The sequence below is a fragment of the Perca fluviatilis genome, chromosome 14 (assembly GCF_010015445.1).
Source record: "Perca fluviatilis chromosome 14, GENO_Pfluv_1.0, whole genome shotgun sequence".
Lineage (NCBI taxonomy): Eukaryota > Metazoa > Chordata > Actinopteri > Perciformes > Percidae > Perca > Perca fluviatilis.
Genome location: NC_053125.1, coordinates 5,901,345 through 5,923,007, shown reverse-complemented (window position 1 = coordinate 5,923,007; position 21,663 = coordinate 5,901,345). Strand labels below are relative to the sequence as shown.

Here is a 21,663-nt window from a genome sequence, read left to right as displayed (position 1 = left end):
ATTTTTAGGAGACCGAAACCATACCTGCTTTGAGCATCAAAGGAACCTCTCCACTGTTTTGTCTTTCCCTGAACTAGTTACCAGTGTACTCTGTACACCTAGCTAACACTAAACCAGGCCAATTCAACAGCCCTGCAATAAATCATCCCTTCATAAAAGTGAGAATGTTGAGTTTGTGAGAGAATCGGATTCATCTTTATAGTCATTTTCAAGGTTGCAGCTTGCTAGTCAGTTTGCTGCCGTTGATTGTATTGCGTTGTAAAAGGAAGTGTTTGTCTACTATAATATAATATTGAGTGTACCCCATAATTATAAAAGCTATAGATATTCAAATGTTACGTCCTGACCTGATTGGGATGGATATCAATTTTGATAAATTCAAATAATAGCTATAAAAGTACTGCATTAGAAAAAAGAATAACTTAAGTAAGTGACTGACTACAAAAACATCTGGTGAAACCGACTGACTGATGAAAAAAGCATGAAATGTCCTGTCAAAGTCAACCTAATCAATTTACAATATTTCAATAGTGACATTTCTTTCTTTTAAGCACCTTAAACCCTAGTTTAGGTATAAGGGCGTGTTGGATCCCCAGACAAATTCTCACCTTCAAGCCAATATTAAGAAAAAAAAGTCCTATACTGTAGAATTTCAATGTAAATGGCATCTGTCCAACAGTTAGACAACTTTGATCGCTTAAGCAATTTATTTCCTTTTTTTTCCCAGAAAATTTCTCAATTCATGATCATGAACAGTGGTCCGAAGTGGGGCAGAAGACAGATGTTACTTCAGGAAGTGACCAAACCAGTCTAACTGACATAACAGAAACTAATCCTACTGAACCACCTAGAGGAACTGAACCAACATCATCTGAATCTACAGGTTCTACAGATACAGTAACATCTGAGACTGCCAGTATCACGTTAGTATCTGAATCAACCAGTTCAACTGATTCAGTAACATCTGAGCCTGCTGGTTCCACCTCAGTAACTGAATCAACAGTTCCAACTGAGTCAGTAACATCACAGACTGCAGAGACCACGTTGACAAATGAACCTACAGGTTCTACTGATACAGCAACATCTGAGCCTGCTGGTTCCACCTTAGTATCTGAATCAACAATCCAACTGAGTCTGTAACATCACAGACTGAAAAGACCACATTGACAAATGAACCTACAGGTTCTACTGATACAGCAACATCTGAGCCTGCTGGTTCCACCTCAGTATCTGAATCAACAGATCCAACTGAGTCGATAACATCACAGACTGCAGAGACCACATTAACAAATGAACCTACAGGTTCTACTGATACAGCAACATCTGAGCCTGCTGGTTCCACCTCAGTATCTGAATCAACAGTTCCAAATGAGTCAGTAACATCACAGATTGCAGAGACCACACTGACAAATGAACCTACAGGTTCTACTGATACAGCAACATCTGAGCCTGCTGGTTCCACCTCAGTATCTGAATCAACAGTTCCAACTGAGTCAGTAACATCACAGATTGTAGAGACCACATTGACAAATGAACCTACAGGTTCTACTGATACAGCAACATCTGAGCCTGCTGGTTCCACCGTGGTATCTGAATCAACAGTTCCAACTGAGTCAGTAACATCACAGACTGCAGAGACCACATTGACAAATGAACCTACAGGTTCTACTGATACAGCAACATCTGAGCCTGCTGGTTCCACCTCAGTATCTGAATCAACAGTTCCAACTGAGTCTGTAACATCACAGACTGCAGAGACCACATTGACAAATGAACCTACAGGTTCTACTGATACAGCAACATCTGAGCCAGCTGGTTCCACCTCGGTATCTGAATCAACAGTTCCAACTGAGTCAGTAACATCACCGATTGCAGAGACCACATTGACAAATGAACCTACAGGTTCTACTGATACAGCAACATCTGAGCCTGCTGGTTCCACCTCAGTATCTGAATCAACAGTTCCAACTGAGTCTGTAACATCACAGACTGCAGAGAGCACATTGACAAATGAACCTACAGGTTCTACTGATACAGCAACATCTGAGCCTTCTGGTTCCACCTCAGTATCTGAATCAACAGTTCCAACTGAGTCGGTAACATCACAGACTGCAGAGACCACATTGACAAATGAACCTACAGGTTCTACTGATACAGCAACATCTGAGCCTGCTGGTTCCACCCTGGTGTCCGAATCAACAGTTCCAACTGAGTCGGTAACATCACAGACTGCAGAGACCACATTGACAAATGAACCTACAGGTTATACTGATAAAACAACATCTGAGCCTGCTGGTTCCACCTCAGTATCTGAATCAACAGTTCCAACTGAGTCAGTAACATCAGAGACTGCAGAGACCACATTGACAAATGAACCTACAGGTTCTACTGATACAGCAACGTCTGAGCCTGCTGGTTCCACCCTGGTATCCGAATCAACAGTTCCAACTGAGTCGGTAACATCACAGACTGCAGAGACCACATTGACAAATGAACCTACAGGTTCTACTGATTCAGCAACATCTGAGCCTGCTGGTTCCACCATGGTATCCGAATCAACAGTTCCAACTGAGTCGGTAACATCACAGACTGCAGAGACCACACTGACAAATGAACCTACAGGTTCTACTGATTCAGCAACATCTGAGCCTGCTGGTTCCACCTCAGTATCTGAATCAACAGTTCCAAATGAGTCGGTAACATCACAGACTGCAGACACCACACTGACAAACGAACCTACAGGTTCTACTGATTCAGCAATATCTGAACCTGCTGGTTCCACCTCAGTATCTGAATCAACAGTTCCAACTGAGCCTGTAACATCACAGACTGCAGAGACCACATTGACAAATGAACCTACAGGTCCTACTGATACAGCAACATCTGAGCCTGCTGGTTCCACCTCAGTATCTGAATCAACAGTTCCAACTGAGTCGGTAACATCACAGACTTCAGAGACCACATTGACAAATGAACCTACAGGTTCTACTGATACAGCAACATCTGAGCCTGCTGGTTCCACCGTGGTATCTGAATCAACAGTTCCAACTGAGTCAGTAACATCACAGACTGCAGAGACCACATTGACAAATGAACCTACAGGTTCTACTGATACAGCAACATCTGAGCCAGCTGGTTCCACCTCGGTATCTGAATCAACAGTTCCAACTGAGTCAGTAACATCACCGATTGCAGAGACCACATTGACAAATGAACCTACAGGTTCTACTGATACAGCAACATCTGAGCCTGCTGGTTCCACCTCAGTATCTGAATCAACAGTTCCAACTGAGTCTGTAACATCACAGACTGCAGAGACCACATTGACAAATGAACCTACAGGTTCTACTGATACAGCAACATCTGAGCCTTCTGGTTCCACCTCAGTATCTGAATCAACAGTTCCAACTGAGTCGGTAACATCACAGACTGCAGAGACCACATTGACAAATGAACCTACAGGTTCTACTGATACAGCAACATCTGAGCCTGCTGTTTCCACCCTGGTATCCGAATCAACAGTTCCAACTGAGTCGGTAACATCACAGACTGCAGAGACCACATTGAAAAATGAACCTACAGGTTATACTGATAAAACAACATCTGAGCCTGCTGGTTCCACCTCAGTATCTGAATCAACAGTTCCAACTGAGTCAGTAACATCAGAGACTGCAGAGACCACATTGACAAATGAACCTACAGGTTCTACTGATACAGCAACGTCTGAGCCTGCTGGTTCCACCCTGGTATCCGAATCAACAGTTCCAACTGAGTCGGTAACATCACAGACTGCAGAGACCACATTGACAAATGAACCTACAGGTTCTACTGATTCAGCAACATCTGAGCCTGCTGGTTCCACCGCGGTATCCGAATCAACAGTTCCAACTGAGTCGGTAACATCACAGACTGCAGAGACCACACTGACAAATGAACCTACAGGTTCTACTGATTCAGCAACATCTGAGCCTGCTGGTTCCACCTCAGTATCTGAATCAACAGTTCCAAATGAGTCGGTAACATCACAGACTGCAGACACCACACTGACAAACGAACCTACAGGTTCTACTGATTCAGCAATATCTGAACCTGCTGGTTCCACCTCAGTATCTGAATCAACAGTTCCAACTGAGCCTGTAACATCACAGACTGCAGAGACCACATTGACAAATGAACCTACAGGTCCTACTGATACAGCAACATCTGAGCCTGCTGGTTCCACCTCAGTATCTGAATCAACAGTTCCAACTGTGTCGGTAACATCACAGACTTCAGAGACCACATTGACAAATGAACCTACAGGTTCTACTGATACTGCAACAACTGAGCCTGCTGGTTTCACCTCAGTATCCGAATCAACAGTTCCATCTGAGTCGGTAACATCACAGACTGCAGAGACCACATTGACAAATGAACCTACAGGTTCTACTGATACAGCAACATCTGAGCCTGCTGGTTCCACCTCAGTATCTGAACCAACAGTTCCAACTGAGTCAGTAACATCACAGACTGCAGAGACCACATTGAAAAATGAACCTACAGATTCTACTGATACAGCAACATCTGAGCCTGCTGGTTCCACCTCAGTATCTGAACCAACAGTTCCAACTGAGTCAGTAACATCACAGACTGCAGAGACCACATTGAAAAATGAACCTACAGGTTCTACTGATACAGCAACATCTGAGCCTGCTGGTTCCACCTCAGTATCTGAATCAACAGTTCCAACTGAGTCAGTAACATCACAGACTGCAGAGACCACATTGACAAATGAACCTACAGGTTCTACTGATACAGCAACATCTGAGCCTGCTGGTTCCACCGTGGTATCCGAATCAACAGTTCCAACTGAGTCGGTAACATCAGAGACTGCAGAGACCACACTGACAAATGAACCTACAGGTTCTACTGATTCAGCAACATCTGAGCCTGCTGGTTCCACCTCAGTATCTGAATCAACAGTTCCAACTGAGCCTGTAACATCACAGACTGCAGAGACCACATTGACAAATGAACCTACAGGTTCTACTGATACTGCAACAACTGAGCCTGCTGGTTTCACCTCAGTATCTGAATCAACAGTTCCAACTGAGTTGGTAACATCACAGACTGCAGAGACCACATTGACAAATGAACCTACAGGTTCTACTGATACAGCAACATCTGAGCCTGCTGGTTCCACCTCAGTATCTGAACCAACAGTTCCAAATGAGTCAGTAACATCACAGACTGCAGAGACCACATTGAAAAATGAACCTACAGATTCTACTGATACAGCAACATCTGAGCCTGCTGGTTCCACCTCAGTATCTGAACCAACAGTTCCAACTGAGTCAGTAACATCACAGACTGCAGAGACCACATTGAAAAATGAACCTACAGATTCTACTGATACAGCAACATCTGAGCCTGCTGGTTCCACCCTAGTATCCGAATCAACAGTTCCAACTGAGTCAGTAACATCACAGACTGCAGAGACCACATTGACAAATGAACCTACAGGTTCTACTGATACAGCAACATCTGAGCCTGCTGGTTCCACCTCAGTATCTGAATCAACAGTTCCAACTGAGTCAGTAACATCACAGACTGCAGAGACCACATTGACAAATGAACCTACAGGTTCTACTGATACAGCAACATCTGAGCCTGCTGGGTCCACCGTGGTATCCGAGTCAACAGTTCCAACTGAGTCGGTAACATCAGAGACTGCAGAGACCACACTGACAAATGAACCTACAGGTTCTACTGATTCAGCAACATCTGAGCCTGCTGGTTCCACCTCAGTATCTGAATCAACAGTTCCAACTGAGCCTGTAACATCACAGACTGCAGAGACCACATTGACAAATGAACCTACAGGATCTACTGATACAGCAACATCTGAGCCTGCTGGTTCCACCTCAGTATCTGAATCAACAGTTCCAACTGAGCCTGTAACATCACAGACTGCAGAGACCACATTGACAAATGAACCTACAGGTTATACTGATGCAGCAACATCTGAGCCTGCTGGTTCCACCTCAGTATCTGAATCAACAGTTCCAACTGAGTCGGTAACATCACAGACTGCAGAGACCACACTGACAAATGAACCTACAGGTTCTACTGATACAGCAACATCTGAGCCTGCTGGTTCCACCTCAGTATCTGAATCAACAGTTCCAACTGAGTCTGTAACATCACAGACTGCAGAGACCACATTGAAAAATGAACCTACAGGTTCTACTGATACAGCAACATCTGAGCCTGCTGGTTCCACCTCAGTATCTGAATCAACAGTTCCAACTGAGTCGGTAACATCACAGACTGCAGAGACCACATTGACAAATGAACCTACAGGTTCTACTGATACAGCAACATCTGAGCCTGCTGGTTCCACCCTGGTATCCAAATCAACAGTTCCAACTGAGTCGGTTACATCACAGACTGCAGAGACCACATTGACAAATGAACCTACAGGTTCTACTGATACAGCAACATCTGAGCCTCATGGTTCCACCTCAGTATCTGAATCAACAGTTCCAACTGAGTCTGTAACATCACAGACTGAAGAGACCACATTGACAAATGAACCTACAGGTTCTACTGATACAGCAACATCTGAGCCTGCTGGTTCCACCTCATTATCTGAATCAACAGTTCCAACTGAGTCTGTAACATCACAGACTGTAGAGACCACATTGACAAATGAACCTACAGGTTCTACTGATACAGCAACATCTGAGCCTGCTGGTTCCACCGTGGTATCCGAATCAACAGTTCCAACTGAGTCGGTAACATCAGAGACTGCAGAGACCACACTGACAAATGAACCTACAGGTTCTACTGATTCAGCAACATCTGAGCCTGCTGGTTCCACCTCAGTATCTGAATCAACAGTTCGAACTGAGTCGGTAACATCACAGACTGCAGAGACCACACTGACAAATGAACCTACAGGTTCTACTGATACAACAACATCTGAGCCTGTTGGTTCCACCTCAGTATCTGAATCAACAGTTCCAACTGAGTCGGTAACATCACAGACTTCAGAGACCACATTGACAAATGAACCTACAGGTTCTACTGATACAGCAACAACTGAGCCTGCTGGTTCCACCTCAGTATCCGAATCAACAGTCCCAACTGAGTCGGTAACATCACAGACTGCAGAGACCACATTGACAAATGAACCTACAGGTTCTACTGATACAGCAACATCTGAGCCTGCTGGTTCCACCGCGGTATCCGAATCAACAGTTCCAACTGAGTCGGTAACATCACAGACTGCAGAGACCACATTGACAAATGAACCTACAGGTTCTACTGATACAGCAACATCTGAGCCTGCTGGTTCCACCGTGGTATCCGAGTCAACAGTTCCAACTGAGTCGGTAACATCAGAGACTGCAGAGACCACACTGACAAATGAACCTACAGGTTCTACTGATTCAGCAACATCTGAGCCTGCTGGTTCCACCTCAGTATCTGAATCAACAGTTCCAACTGAGTCGGTAACATCACAGACTGAAGAGACCACATTGACAAATGAACCTACAGGTTCTACTGATACAGCAACATCTGAGCCTGCTGGTTCCACCTCAGTATCTGAATCAACAGTTCCAACTGAGTCTGTAACATCAGAGACTGCAGAGACCACATTGACAAATGAACCTACAGGTTCTACTGATACAGCAACATCTGAGCCTGCTGGTTCCACCGTGGTATCCAAATCAACAGTTCCAACTGAGTCGGTAACATCAGAGACTGCAGAGACCACATTGACAAATGAACCTACAGGTTCTACTGATTCAGCAACATCTGAGCCTGCTGGTTCCACCTCAGTATCTGAATCAACAGTTCCAACTGAGTCGGTAACGTCAGAGACTGCAGAGACCACATTGACAAATGAACCTACAGGTTCTACTGATACAGCAACAACTGAGCCTGCTGGTTCCACCTCAGTATCCGAATCAACAGTTCCAACTGAGTCGGTAACATCACAGACTGCAGAGACCACATTTAGAAATGAACCTACAGGTTCTACTGATACAGCAACATCTGAGCCTGCTGGTTCCACCTCAGTATCTGAATCAACAGTTCCAACTGAGTCTGTAACATCACAGACTGAAGAGACCACATTGAAAAATGAACCTACAGGTTCTACTGATACAGCAACATCTGAGCCTGCTGGTTCCACCTCAGTATCTGAATCAACAGTTCCAACTGAGTCTGTAACATCAGAGACTGCAGAGACCACATTGACAAATGAACCTACAGGTTCTACTGATACAGCAACATCTGAGCCTGCTGGTTCCACCGTGGTATCCAAATCAACAGTTCCAACTGAGTCGGTAACATCAGAGACTGCAGAGACCACACTGACAAATGAACCTACAGGTTCTACTGATTCAGCAACATCTGAGCCTGCTGGTTCCACCTCAGTATCTGAATCAACAGTTCGAACTGAGTCGGTAACATCACAGACTGCAGAGACCACACTGACAAATGAACCTACAGGTTCTACTGATACAGCAACATCTGAGCCTGTTGGTTCCACCTCAGTATCTGAATCAACAGTTCCAACTGAGTCGGTAACATCACAGACTGCAGAGACCACATTGACAAATGAACCTACAGGTTCTACTGATACAGCAACAACTGAGCCTGCTGGTTCCACCTCAGTATCTGAATCAACAGTTCCAACTGAGTCTGTAACATCACAGACTGAAGAGACCACATTGACAAATGAACCTACAGGTTCTACTGATACAGCAACATCTGAGCCTGCTGGTTCCACCTCAGTATCTGAATCAACAGTTCCAACTGAGTCAGTAACATCACAGACTGCAGAGACCACATTGACAAATGAACCTACAGGTTCTACTGATACAGCAACATCTCAGACTGCTGGTTCCACCTTAGTATCTGAATCAACAGTTCCAACTGAGTCAGTAACATCACAGACTGCAGAGACCACATTGCCAAATGAACCTACAGGTTATACTGATACAGCAACATCTGAGCCTGCTGGTACCACGTCAATATCTGAATCAACAGGTCCAACTGAGTCAGTAACATCACAGACTGCAGAGTCCACATCACCAAATGAACCTACAGGTTCTACTGATACAGCAACATCTGAGCCTGCTGGTACCATGTCAACATCTGAATCAACCAGTTCAACTGATTCAGTAACATCTGATCCTGCTGGTTCCACCTCAGTATCTGAATCAACAGGTCCAACTGAGTCAGTAACATCACAGACTGCAGAGAACACTTTGCCAACTGAATCTACAGGTTCTACAGATACAGTAACATCCGAACGTACCGGTACCACCTTAGTATCTGAATCAACCAGTTCAACTGTTTCAGTATCATCGCAGACTGCAGAGACCACATCGCCAAATGAACCTACAGGTTCTACTGATACAGCAACATCTGAGCCTGCCGGTACCACCTTAGTATCTGAATCAACCAAAACACCAACCAAAACACCAACTGTAACACCAACTGACCTATCTACCGAACAACCCACTACTTTACCAACTACACAACCAACCACACAATCTACCAAACCTACATCTCTTCCACCAACTATTGTGCCAGTTACCGTCGACAGGCCAGTTATTGTTAATGTGGTGATCAATCAGGAATTTAAAGACAAATATGAAGACAAAAATTCCCCTGAATACAGAGACTTTGTTGGAAACTTCATCAACCAGGTAAATGGAAAAATGGATGAGTTATGCTGTTTTATAGCCATGTAGGTACTGAACACATCTATTTGCATTTGTTTTTATAAAATTGAGGACTTTACATTAACATTTAGGATTTTACACCACTACTTGTGTGGTGACTGGAGAAAAGACGAGAGGCAATACTGCATTTATCCAACGTACTAGCTGAACAAGCAGTCATATGTCTGCAAAACTGTTCTCTGGATACACATGTTCAGCTCAACTTTAATGACCTAAAATGAGTATGCCATGTAGCCAGAACATTAACTAACCATATGATGCAACCATTGCAACATGCTGAAACAATGGCAAGGCTAGTGATGCATAAAAGTTTCTAAAATAACCTTTTCCGGAAAGTCCAAAAATTCAGATTTTAGTGATAATAGTATAAGTCAAAACAGTTGGATTTTAGCTTTTGGGAATTGACAAAGATAGGAGATAATACATCATAGTAAAGGATTATTAAAACCAAAATGAAAAAGGCCACTTTGGGGTTTTATACTACTCCAAACAGCACTGACACAATTTATGTAGAGTAGGATATGTTGAGTAGGATAAATGATCTCATATGACTAATGTGTGACTATTTCAGATGGAAAGATATTACAAAGCAAAGAAGATACCAAACTTTAAAGAAGTGGTGGTAACTAGTGTCAGGTAATGTACCTGTGATTTATTCAAAACATGGAGTCATCATTGTATTCTGCTTTACATTGTTAAACACCGAAATAGACATTTTGTTTGTACAAAATGTTTTAATATAACAGGGTTGTTAAATTCTAAGTGCTTGTGATACAACAGTTTCTCTCTTATTGTTTTCTCTTAGCCGTGGACCCCCTACGGTCAGATTCTCAGTTAACACTGTGGAAGAGGTAAAGCCATTCAAACCCCTTTCTGATTATTGAATCAGAGATATGATATTAACAATTGTTTCATCTTTATTTTTCAGATGAGATTATCAATTGAAGCCATGGCTGTCTACAGTATCACACCAAGAACAAAAGGGTAATTTGAGCACTGCACCACTGAAAATGTCCACATAAAGTCATTGAATATATCAGCATAGATTAGGGAACCAGGAATCTTGTTCTCGCATGTTGGCAGCCTCAGATGGAAAGATTTGTTAATTGGCAAAAGGATTTTCAGAAAGGAAACTTTCCACTTGCACAATGACTTTTAGGAGACAGTTTGATCTCACCCTTAAAAGGACTAGTGCAGTTCCAGTTGAAAACATGCCTATTCTGAAAGGGCCGATTGCTTGGCCTATTGAATTGCTGTGTACAGCTTTCTCGCTCATCCAAACAACTTTGCACTCTACATTGCACTTTTTGGGGTCATGAGCAATACACCTGTCATTACATATTTGCGTAACTGCTAGAGTACACGCATCATTTTCTATCATCTAGCTATTTCGGATCAGTTTATTTCAAGGAACAAAAGTGTCCAAAAGTTACTTAGCTGATGCTTGAAATGTTTGTGTTTGCTAATATGTAACATCTCCGGTGTGTGTTGTACTACCGCCCGCACCAGTAAACAGTTCTGATCAGTGCTGGAATGTAACTAAGTACATTTACTTAAGTACTGTCCTATACAATTTTGAGGTACTTGTTCTTTAATTGAGTATTTTATATTTTATGCTACTTTATAGCCCACCCCATCGCAGAGGCAAATATTGTACTATTTACTCCACTACACTGTATTTGACAGTTATATTTACTTTGCGGATGTCATCTCACACATGGAGATAATATCTAAAAGTGTATCTCTTATGTAAGAAATAATATATTCTAAGTAGAAGAAAAACTAATACAGGCCGTTTTATTTAAGCCACACATTTCATCAACAAGGCAGTTCAAACACTAAAAAAGCAGTTAAAAACATTCAAACAAAAAAGTTAAAATAGGCTTCATTAGTTTTGAGAGTGAGAAAACTAAATAGAGGTCAATAGACAAGCTAGCAACACCTCTTTAAAGTAGCCTGCCAATACTTTTATCTCCATTTGTCATCAGATGTTCACCTTTTTTCACTAGTTTTGCTCTAGGCCAGTTGGCCTTTGGACTTTTACTTTATTTTATTTTACCATTTGACAGTTTTTTAATTCTTTGTTCTTGTGATTACCTCATGTGTCTCTGTTGTCCTGCCCAGCACATCTATCCTTGTCAGCCTGTTTTTGTGCTAATGTTTCCCTGTTGTTTGCTCATGGTTGTGTGTTTTTTGCATTCTCTGTTTTTCCTTGTTCTATCCATGTCTATGTTTCATGCTTTCATGTATCCTGTTTTGTTTCTCCTGCGTGATGCTATATCCTTGACGTTCATTTTTGGGATTGCAAAACAATGACTTAATCTATACGGACATGCTATGTGACATTTGCTATGTATATACAAATATACAGGTAAACAATGGTAGCATACATAGTTTAAAAATAATTTATAACAAATTCTTTCTGCCTCAGTGTTAGTGTTACACATGACGTGGTTTTGGCGATCCCAAACAACAGCAGCCAAGAAGAAATATATGTTATCGACTTCCATGCAGTTGATGAGGCTATTGGCCAGCTTGTTGGCTGCACAGCAGGTAAGATAGAAAATCAATATTTACATACATAATTATCTAAAGTATGTACTGTTGGCAAACCATGAGATTGATTGCATGAGGCCTTAAAGTAGTAAGCTTTATGTTATAACTTTTTCCTCTGAACAAAAACTATGTTTTGTATGCCACAAAAATACATTATGGTATAGGCTGCTGGCATAATGCAAAGTATTTCTTTCGTCTTCTTAATTTTCAGATTGTCCCTACGATGTATCAACTACGCCTGTAGTGAATAAAAAAGAGGCAGATATTGGATGTAAGTATTACTGCACCGTGTGTCATGACATTCATCAACATCATCAGTGTGATTTTAAAACAAACACACAGCAAGCTGATTAATACATTTTACAAATCTTGAACATTTCTCAAACATATGCTCCAATTTGCTTTGTGACTCATTCACATTTTCATGCTTATTTAATTAGTACAATTTCTTAAAAGCCCTGTTAATTGCTTTATTAGATTTGTTAGGGGTAGACGTATGGAGACAGAACATTGAAACCTGAACTGAAAAAGGAAACATTTTCAAGCTTTTATTACAACTGTCTGGATGTATGGGTGTGTGCTTTATTAAAATATAGCCTATACACTAAGTTGCCACTTTAGGTACACCTGCTAGCCTGCTAACATAAATATGGAGGAATTATGTTGCTGCGATCTAATATTTAAAGCATCAGACAAAGGATGTGGTAAAGATGGATTACCATTGTTATAGTCTCGCTTTGCCAGACCTTCCTCCAAAGCGCTGCAGAGGAAGGTCTGGCTAGTCCACACAGCATTCTGGGATGAGAGAAAAACATGCTCTGGTTTATTGGCATTTCTTTAAACCAATCACAATCGTCTTGAGTGGCGCTAAGCACCGAATGGAGCAACGGTGCCGCTGCAAAATAGACTCTGGAAGGAACTTGTTGTCAGCGACACTGGACCTCTGGCTCTCAGTTCAGTGCTTTAGGGGCGAGAACTAAAAGTTAAGAATAAATACAATACATTCAGTTTGATTTATTTTAGATTTATGGACTTTACCAAGACTTAACCAAGTCAACAAAAGATTCAAACTTCAACTTGAGTTGTATGAATAAACTCAAACGTCTTTATCCAAAAAGGTTTATACATTTCATTTGGTGGAACATGTGTACATTCAAAAGTAGTTTTAGTCGTGCAACAGAAAACTCATATTGGACGTGGAACGTCGTGGACATAGACTACAACATTGCTACAACATACTGTATGACCGATGACACTATGGGCCCTATTTTAACGATCTGAAACGCAAGTATGAAACGCAAAACGCAAGTAGCTTTGTGGGCGGATCTCGGGCGCTGTTGCTATTTTACCGGCGGGATAAATGACTCTTGCGCCCAACGCAAATCTAAAATGGGTTGGTCTGAAGTAGCTAGGTGTGGTTTGGGCGTAACGTGCAATAAACCAATCAGAGCGTCATCTCACATTCCCTTTAAGAGCAGGGCGCTTGTTCCATGGCGGATTGCTATTATGACGGCGGCAAAGTAATAAATGCCCGTCTTGGCTGGGTGGCGATGTTGCTGCGGCCACTCGGGCGCATCTCCTCAAGTCTGGAGAGGATTGCTGCAGCAATGGAGCGTGGGCCTCCAAACATACCACCTGCACCTGTTGTGCCCCTTCCTCTTCCCCCCAATCCATCTCCGTCCACCCGCTCCATCAGGAGCGCATCGCGCATTACTCCCGGACCAGATTCCGCCGGAGTGTCCAATCCCACCGTAGTTCAACATCACGTCTCCTTAAGTCCTCTAATATTTCCTCATTTATGTCATCAACACATCCATGATTCATGGAAATGTGTAAAACACAACAAGCCACAAAGAATGCTGCGACTTTTTGAGGACTGTAAGTGCCTCCTGATCTATCCAAACACATGAAGCGCATTTTCAGTAATATTTTCCTTTGTAATTATGTATGGTTTTCAAAAATGGGAACTGCTGTAGATGAGAGAAGTGTATGCGCGTTGTGCACACGCTACATTATGGCCAAGCATGCGCCCTAAAATAGCATCTGAATAACGGCTACTGACTTTAGACTAGCGCCACTGACTTTAGACCAGGTTTTTCCTGGTCAGTGGCGGAATTGTTTTTTTTTTTTTTTTTTTCTTGTAAAAACTGCAGAATAGCACAAAGTAATACATTCCCTAATTTACCGACGTGCATCTGTGGAGGGAAAAGTCCGCTGTGCATCGGGTGCAAAATAGGAATGATACATGCGTCGGTGTACAAAGGCAATTGCGCTGAGTGCAAGATAGGGCCCTATGGCTATATGGCACGATAAGCACCTATTTGAATGGAGGCCTTTAAAAATGTGAGGTGTTTCTGAAGGCATGAAGAAACTGTAGCCACTGAGTGTAAATGCACATTTGGCAAAGCTACAATTGACAGTTAACTTTCTGAACTCTTTATGTCTGTGTTCTTCTCACCAGCTGTATGTAAAAGTGTTGTGGGCGATTCAGATGCTGTTGAATACTACAAACCTGTGCTTGTTGATGGAGCCATCACGTGTGTGACTGTATGCAACAGTCTACATCCACGCCCTAAAACATGCTACAATAAGGGAATCTGCAGACTGTTCAGTAGCACTGGACCTCTTTGCCAGTAAGTTGATTGAGCTCTCAGTTCAATGCTTTAAAAAAGATGTGTATAATAAAGTCATCCGCTAAATGAAGCCAACAGTTAAATATTAAGGATGGTTAATAAGCAAAAATTGACATTATCAGTCAGTTTCTTTAATTTTGCCCAAGAACTGAAAGTTAATAATAAATACAATACAGTACTTTCAGTTTGGTTTATTGTAGATGTATGAACTTTACCAAGTCAACAAAACATTCAAACTTCCTTGCACTAATACTTGTTTGGTCCAAGTTGAGAAATGGTGTATTATTTAGAGTTGAGTTGTATGGATAAACCCAAACGTCTTTATCCAAAAAGGGTCATACATTCCAACCGTTAGTCTTTCTCCCAGTTATTCTTTAGGGAATTCCATATTCATTTTTATATACTGTACAGACAGTGCTGTTATTGCAGGGGTTAATTAATACAATTTTTACACTGGCCCTACACAGCCGGACTACCTCTTACGAATGCTTTTAGTTTAGGAACCAGAAGGGCCCCTCAGATCCTCCAGCTCTTCTTCTTTAGCTGTTCCACTACGCACCGAGACGTTGGAACAGCCTGCTGGAGGATCTGAGGGGAGCTGGAAATATTGATACCTTTAAATGTAGACTAAACTACTCATTCAGTCTGGTTTTCACATGATGTCCCATCATTACTCATACTTATTTTATTGGTGTCTTATAATTTCTATGGCTTTAGTGTTTATACTTATTTTGTTTTAAACATTTTACTGTCATTGATTTTTAACTATCCATTTTTTTGTCTTAGTGTGCATTAGTCTCTGAATCCACTTTTTTAGGCTCTAAATTCACTTTTTTAGTCTTTGAATCCACTTTTTGATCTCTGCTTCTGTCTGCTTTTTTCCAGGTGCCTAAATGTGGATTCCACTTGGTACTTGGGCAATGACTGTAGCTACCCTATAGTGAGGACTGCTTTCTACATAGGGTTAAGTGTGACCCTTGCTTGCCTGTTGGTGTCTCTGGGAGTCTTAACTGCATACCTGATGATCAGCAAACGCAAGGAATCACTGTAAGCTGTACACAGAAACTACTGGTTGCTCGTTAAAACATTTTTCCAACCTGGGAAAAAAATCATGAAACATTACACCATGAAGGGCTTTTCACACGGGGAGCGATCAATGTGTGGTAACCATGGGGATTCTGTGCACTACTGTATCACTACTGCACAACTGAATGACATTAGCTGACCCTGATATCTGTTTAGAAAACAGTTTTATATTTTAGGGAACTCATAAACAGCAACAATCAATCTCTTGTTCATTCATTTGCACGCTATACATTATGTATATATATATATATATATATATATATATATATATATATATATATATGTTTGTGCAGAAGACAGTTGGTGCAAAAGACATTGGCCAATAATGGTACCATCATTCCAAAGCTGTTTCTCTTGTTAACCCCCCTCTTTATGGTCAAGTATATTTACTGCACATCTTTTGAAATAACAAAAACATGACTGGTTCCTCTGTGTCTGCAGGAATAAAGACATTAAAAACAAACAGGTGAATCAGTGGATGGCTGAAGACTTTGAGTGGTCCAGAGCCAACAGCGTCACTGGCACATATGATGCTGGTGAGTTTGTAAAATATTATAAACTAAACACACACACATGCACGCCGACGCACACACACACACACACACACACACACACACACACACACACACACACACACACACACACACACACACACACACACACACACACACACACACACTTCATTTTGCATTTAAAAGCAATGATACAATTTTGTATTTGTAGTTTGGAATTGTGTATACAGGGTAAAAAAATCACATGTTCAAATGTATTCAATCGTAAAGTAATTTTCGATATTCTAACATATTTCAATATTGATATTAATAGTAGTCAGACAAACTGACACGGACACATCACATTGGGTTTCTTTACTTTCTTTTTTTATCATAAAGCAGAAGGAACACATTTTGTTGGTACTTACTGCATTTCCCCTCTTTGCATTGCAAAGGCAGAGTGCAGTATCTGCAGGTATCATGTAGGTTCTGGGGCAATGATTTTCTGGGGTAAAATAGTCAGCCTAAAAAGTATGAAAAAACAAATGAGGGCATTAAAACGTTTTGTCTGCCTGCCAGTTCACCAGCTGCCTGAAAACCTTAAAACCCTTTTTACTTTTTTTTAAATAAAAATTTTTAAAACTTGATTCCATAGTTACTGTTCTCTGCCTTTGCAGGCCAGTATTGATCTGTGTTTTGGTCATCCTGGCATGATTGTACAAACATATACTGAAATTATTCTGGTGAAATGTTTGTAAATAAACCCTTGTCGTTCTATTTTTAGGAGGGTTGGGAAACCCTGCATTCGCACCTGAAGCATCAGCCGTCCACAGAGACGTTTATGTACATCCTGCACCTGTCTACCAGCTCACCCAACCATCTTTGGATACTGACAGCAGACAGTGGAGCCCGTTGGCTCACAGTCACAACGCTCCCTCTTTTGATGCTGGATTCTCATGGTCTGACAGCATACCCCACAGAGTCATTCCAACAAACCCGGTCAGTGCCAATACATTCTCACTCCCATTGCGTCAAAAAGCGACGCAAAAAGTGTCGCAATATGGACTAGTGCAATATCCAAATCACAGAGGGGGCACAATATATGTGTCTAACCATTCTGAATTAAGTATTGTGGTGCTGCAGAGACATCCTGGGCCTACAAATCCTATCCTACAGACTAAAGGAAAACATCTTTGTTTAGTACAGATTCTTGCAAAAATCACACTACATGACTATAGTATATTTTTATTTGTGTTTCAATGAAAATGAGAATGATGATCCAAAAAATGGATCATTCCCTCCAATATTGTGAATCATATCGCAATCGCAACATCAGTCAAAATTATCGCAATTTGACATTTTCCTCATATCGTGCATCCCTAGCGTTAAATCTACGCCGTGGCTACGTACGTAGGTCCATGGAGACACAGACCCTATGCCGTAGCCTGACGTGCACCTCTCGCTACACGTAGCGGCGAAGCACGTAACGTTGCATTTCCCCCGACTCATTTCCTGGTTCTCCTTCTCCATAAACAACATGAAATCAAGGAGAGTTAACTTCTCCTGCTCCAGATTTCCCACCGTGGTCAGAAAGAACAGAGGAGACACTTTGTTTCTCTCACTATGACTCTAGAGTCGCTACTCGCTCCGAAGCTAATCACCGTCACTCTCTCACTCGCTCTACCACACACTCCCCACTAAGACACACATGCCGCCCTGCTTTTCTCTTAAAGAGATCGACGCACACACCAACGCACAAGTATAAACTTCAGGCCACTTACGTAGGCTACGGAGAAAGCTCTGCGTGTGGCCTCCGCACAACCATAAATCAGCCTTTAGATGCGCTTGGTCGGGACTCTTAGCGACACTTTGTGACGCTCTGGGTCGGGACGTACGTTTAACTGACACGGGGCACAAGAACGGGACAGTTTGGTTTAGGAAAAGATCGTTGGTGGGGTTTCAAAATGCATGTTTCAGTGTGACGCAGGACAAGAACGGGACAAAAACCCTGGTCTCTTGGGTCAAAGTCCTGTGTTGTTTGACCCATCCATCCCCCCCCCCCAACAAACCTCCCTACGTCTTTCATACTACTCGCTACCGTTGTCGCTCTTCATACTACGTCATCTTACAGTGCCGCGGTCAAGCTGCTGCTCTTCCCGTTGCGTGTCGTACAGAAGGTAAAGGGTGATTTTTGGGTCTGCATCCAATGCTGAGAGCCACCGACCAAGCGTCAGTATTTTACGAGTTGGGAGTGAGAACAGGTTGTCAGCGCACATCTCCAGAAACACAGGGGTTAAGTGCTGTTTTTAGCACATTGTTTATCTCATTTTAATAATTCTTTCTTTGTTTCTTTCTTTCCACAGATGATAATCAACAGACCTCAGATCGTCAAGAGATCAACATCCTTTGATGCCTGAGAACTGAAAACTTGATGATGATGTCTACTTGTTTTATTTCTTTTTGCTGCCTAATATAAACGCATTTTTATGGATATAAAATGCAGCAGGTATAATTGTTCAAGTTGTTCTCATGAACCATTCGTACATATAGCTACCAATAGTAAGGCACATTAATTTGTATGTATTCCACGTTTTTAAAGCACAGAACAATAACTATAACCATAACTATAACTATAACGATGTGAGCATCCACACTGCTGAGCGATAACGTTCTTCAAACAGCGACGTCAAGCATGCATTGCACGCTCCAGCTGATAATAATAGATCGCAGCAGACGTTGCAATGTACAGGAATGTCTGTATTAATATCCTACATATTTGTGAATTCAGGTAAATTTTATGAACCAAAAAAGTGCAGACACCTCTGCCTTCTCTAGGAAACAGCAGCGCACAGAATGTCTTATGTAAAAGGTCAGGGCAGATGGGTTGGTCCTAAACCACAGGGCTGGGGGAGCAGAGCGTTTTCTTTGCAGACTTTCACCCAGGAAACCGGTGTACTGTGCAAGGGAACCGGTGCTTTTTGGGGGTGGGGGGCTTTTTCCTTTATTCAATAGTGACTGTGGATAGACAGGAAAGGGAGAGACAGGGGGGATGACATGCAGAAAAGGGGCCACAGGTTGGATTCGAACCCGTGCTGCTGCAGGGGACTCAGTCTACATGGGGGCGCACGCTCTCACTGGGTGAGCTAGAGGTTGCCCTGGGAACCAGTGTTTTAACGTAAAATCTTTAATCTGGTGCTTAAACTAAACTTCGTCTCTGCAGGACGACTGTGAGCCGGCTACAGGCGCCGCCAGATGATGGTCCTTTCAGGGGCCCGAAAAAGTGAGCGTCATGCGGCAATGACAGTTAAGTTCTGGCACCAAAAAGACTAGTTAAGTTTAGGAAAAAGATTGTGGTTAAAACACTCCCGAGGAACGAACGAAGTTTCCTGGGTGAAAGTCTTTTGTTTTCGCTGCGAATTGAACTCCGCTCTCCAGCTTGAAAGCTTTGTGTTTTATGTTTATGTCGTGCAATTTTATTTTGAGATTATTTTCCATTGGATATTGAAGTGCAAAAGTGTTTTGGCATGGACGGCCGAGTGGCACTATCTATGGTATTGAAAGGGGGATTTATTTATTGCATGTTTTGTTTTGCTGTGCATGATAAAAAACAAAAACAACTCTGCTTTCTTCACAAATCGCACCCTGTTTATACCTGTATTTTAAGATATATATTTTATTTTATTGCTTGATTTATTTATTTATTAAACTGAGAGCACACCAAAGTGGAAACATAAATACATTTTCTATGAGTCGAATAGCCCTGTCATAAATGTTACCTTTGTGTAGCTTCAGTTCAAAAAGGTATTGATTCATCTCTGTGGTCATTTGTGAAGCATGATGGAATGCATGATCGTGAGAGGTTGTGCTAATATTTACACACACGTAGGGCACGAAACACCCCCCCCCCTCCCGGTGGAGATTTCACATGTACCTTAGTAGCACAGAGGTACTTTGAATGGCTGTTTCTCCAACTGCTCCCTAGATCAGTTGGTAGTGAGCTTGAATTACTGGGGCACCTAAAAGTCAGCGACCTACAGTTGATAATGATGTCACACACATAGGCAGGGGGGTATCGGGGGTGTGCAAGGGATATGTCCCCCCCCAATATTTAGAAGAGGGAGATTTGTCCCCTTTCAACAAATATGATTAGTTTTGGGAGATTAAGACCACGTTGTCACTTTTTTCTTTTCTTTTACGTTTGTTGCTTTTTATGACATTTTTGTCCTTTTTTCCCCAATGTTTTCAGAAGTTCACTAACTAGCTTTGTATGAGAGAGTTTTAAATAGTTTCTAACAGAAATTTTTCTTGAATTACGGGGCAAAGTCCGGGGAATGAGCACCTTTGCCTCTGACTGGAGCAGTGAAGAGAGATTCTGGCATTGGGATAACTTTGGTAAATGGGCAGTTATATGTACTGAACTAAGGACCAGATTTGTTTGAAATCTGAAGTTTTGAGTTTGTCGAGTAAGCACAGATGCTTTCAGCCTATGATGATTAAGATCGGAGGCAGGAGAGGACTGAATGTATTGTGATTTTTGCACTACTAGTTGAAATAAATTATTTTATTGGAAATGAATCATTTTCTGTCCCAGACTGAGTCATTTTAGCTTAATGTGTTCAATTCAATTCAATTCAATTTTATTTATAGTATCAAATCATAACAAGAGTTATCTCAAGACACTTTACAGATAGAGTAGGTCTAGACCACACTCTATAATTTACGTTTTACATGAATTTATGTATTGGCTTTCAACAGGCAAAGTGCACACTAATAAACATCATTGGATGCATCAGAATTAGCCAAAAGGCAAATCTTTTCATCTGTAGTCCCTGGAAAGATGTTTGAAAGTCACCCTAAAAGGAATAACATATGAAAATAAAAGAATAGAATAGAAATATAAGTACTGATGATATATTAGACTAGTATAAAGACTAGTATTTCTGTAATGGATGCACAGAGATGGTCCTGATCATCATTTGACTCTGGGTCTCTCACACGCACGCACACACACACACACACACACACACACACACACACACACACACACGCACGCACACACACACACACACACACACACACACACACACACACACACACACACACACACACACACACACACACACACAGTCCTGCTTTCCTCATTCTGCCTTTCTT

General features: G+C 41.9%; 1 protein-coding gene across 4 annotated transcripts; it reads left to right on the top strand.

Moving 5' to 3' along the window:
- Positions 1–1,136: 1,136 nt before the first annotated feature.
- On the top strand, positions 1,137–21,084 carry LOC120573619 (serine-rich adhesin for platelets-like). Of its 4 annotated transcripts, none has more exons than XM_039823451.1 (12): positions 1,137–2,941; positions 3,062–9,707; positions 10,315–10,379; positions 10,549–10,594; positions 10,672–10,727; positions 12,175–12,296; positions 12,511–12,570; positions 14,761–14,932; positions 15,818–15,979; positions 16,460–16,554; positions 17,294–17,508; positions 18,873–21,084. In XM_039823451.1, the coding sequence occupies exons 1-12, from the start codon at positions 2,544–2,546 to the stop codon at positions 18,924–18,926; spliced, it is 8,091 nt and encodes a 2,696-aa protein (XP_039679385.1). In that variant the 5' UTR covers positions 1,137–2,543; the 3' UTR covers positions 18,927–21,084. The 4 variants fall into 4 exon arrangements, with proteins under 4 accessions (XP_039679385.1, XP_039679384.1, XP_039679386.1 ...); XM_039823450.1 differs by having other exon boundaries at positions 1,137–2,970; positions 3,091–9,707; XM_039823452.1 differs by having other exon boundaries at positions 1,137–6,061; positions 6,422–9,707.
- The last annotated feature ends 579 nt before the right edge of the window (positions 21,085–21,663 follow it).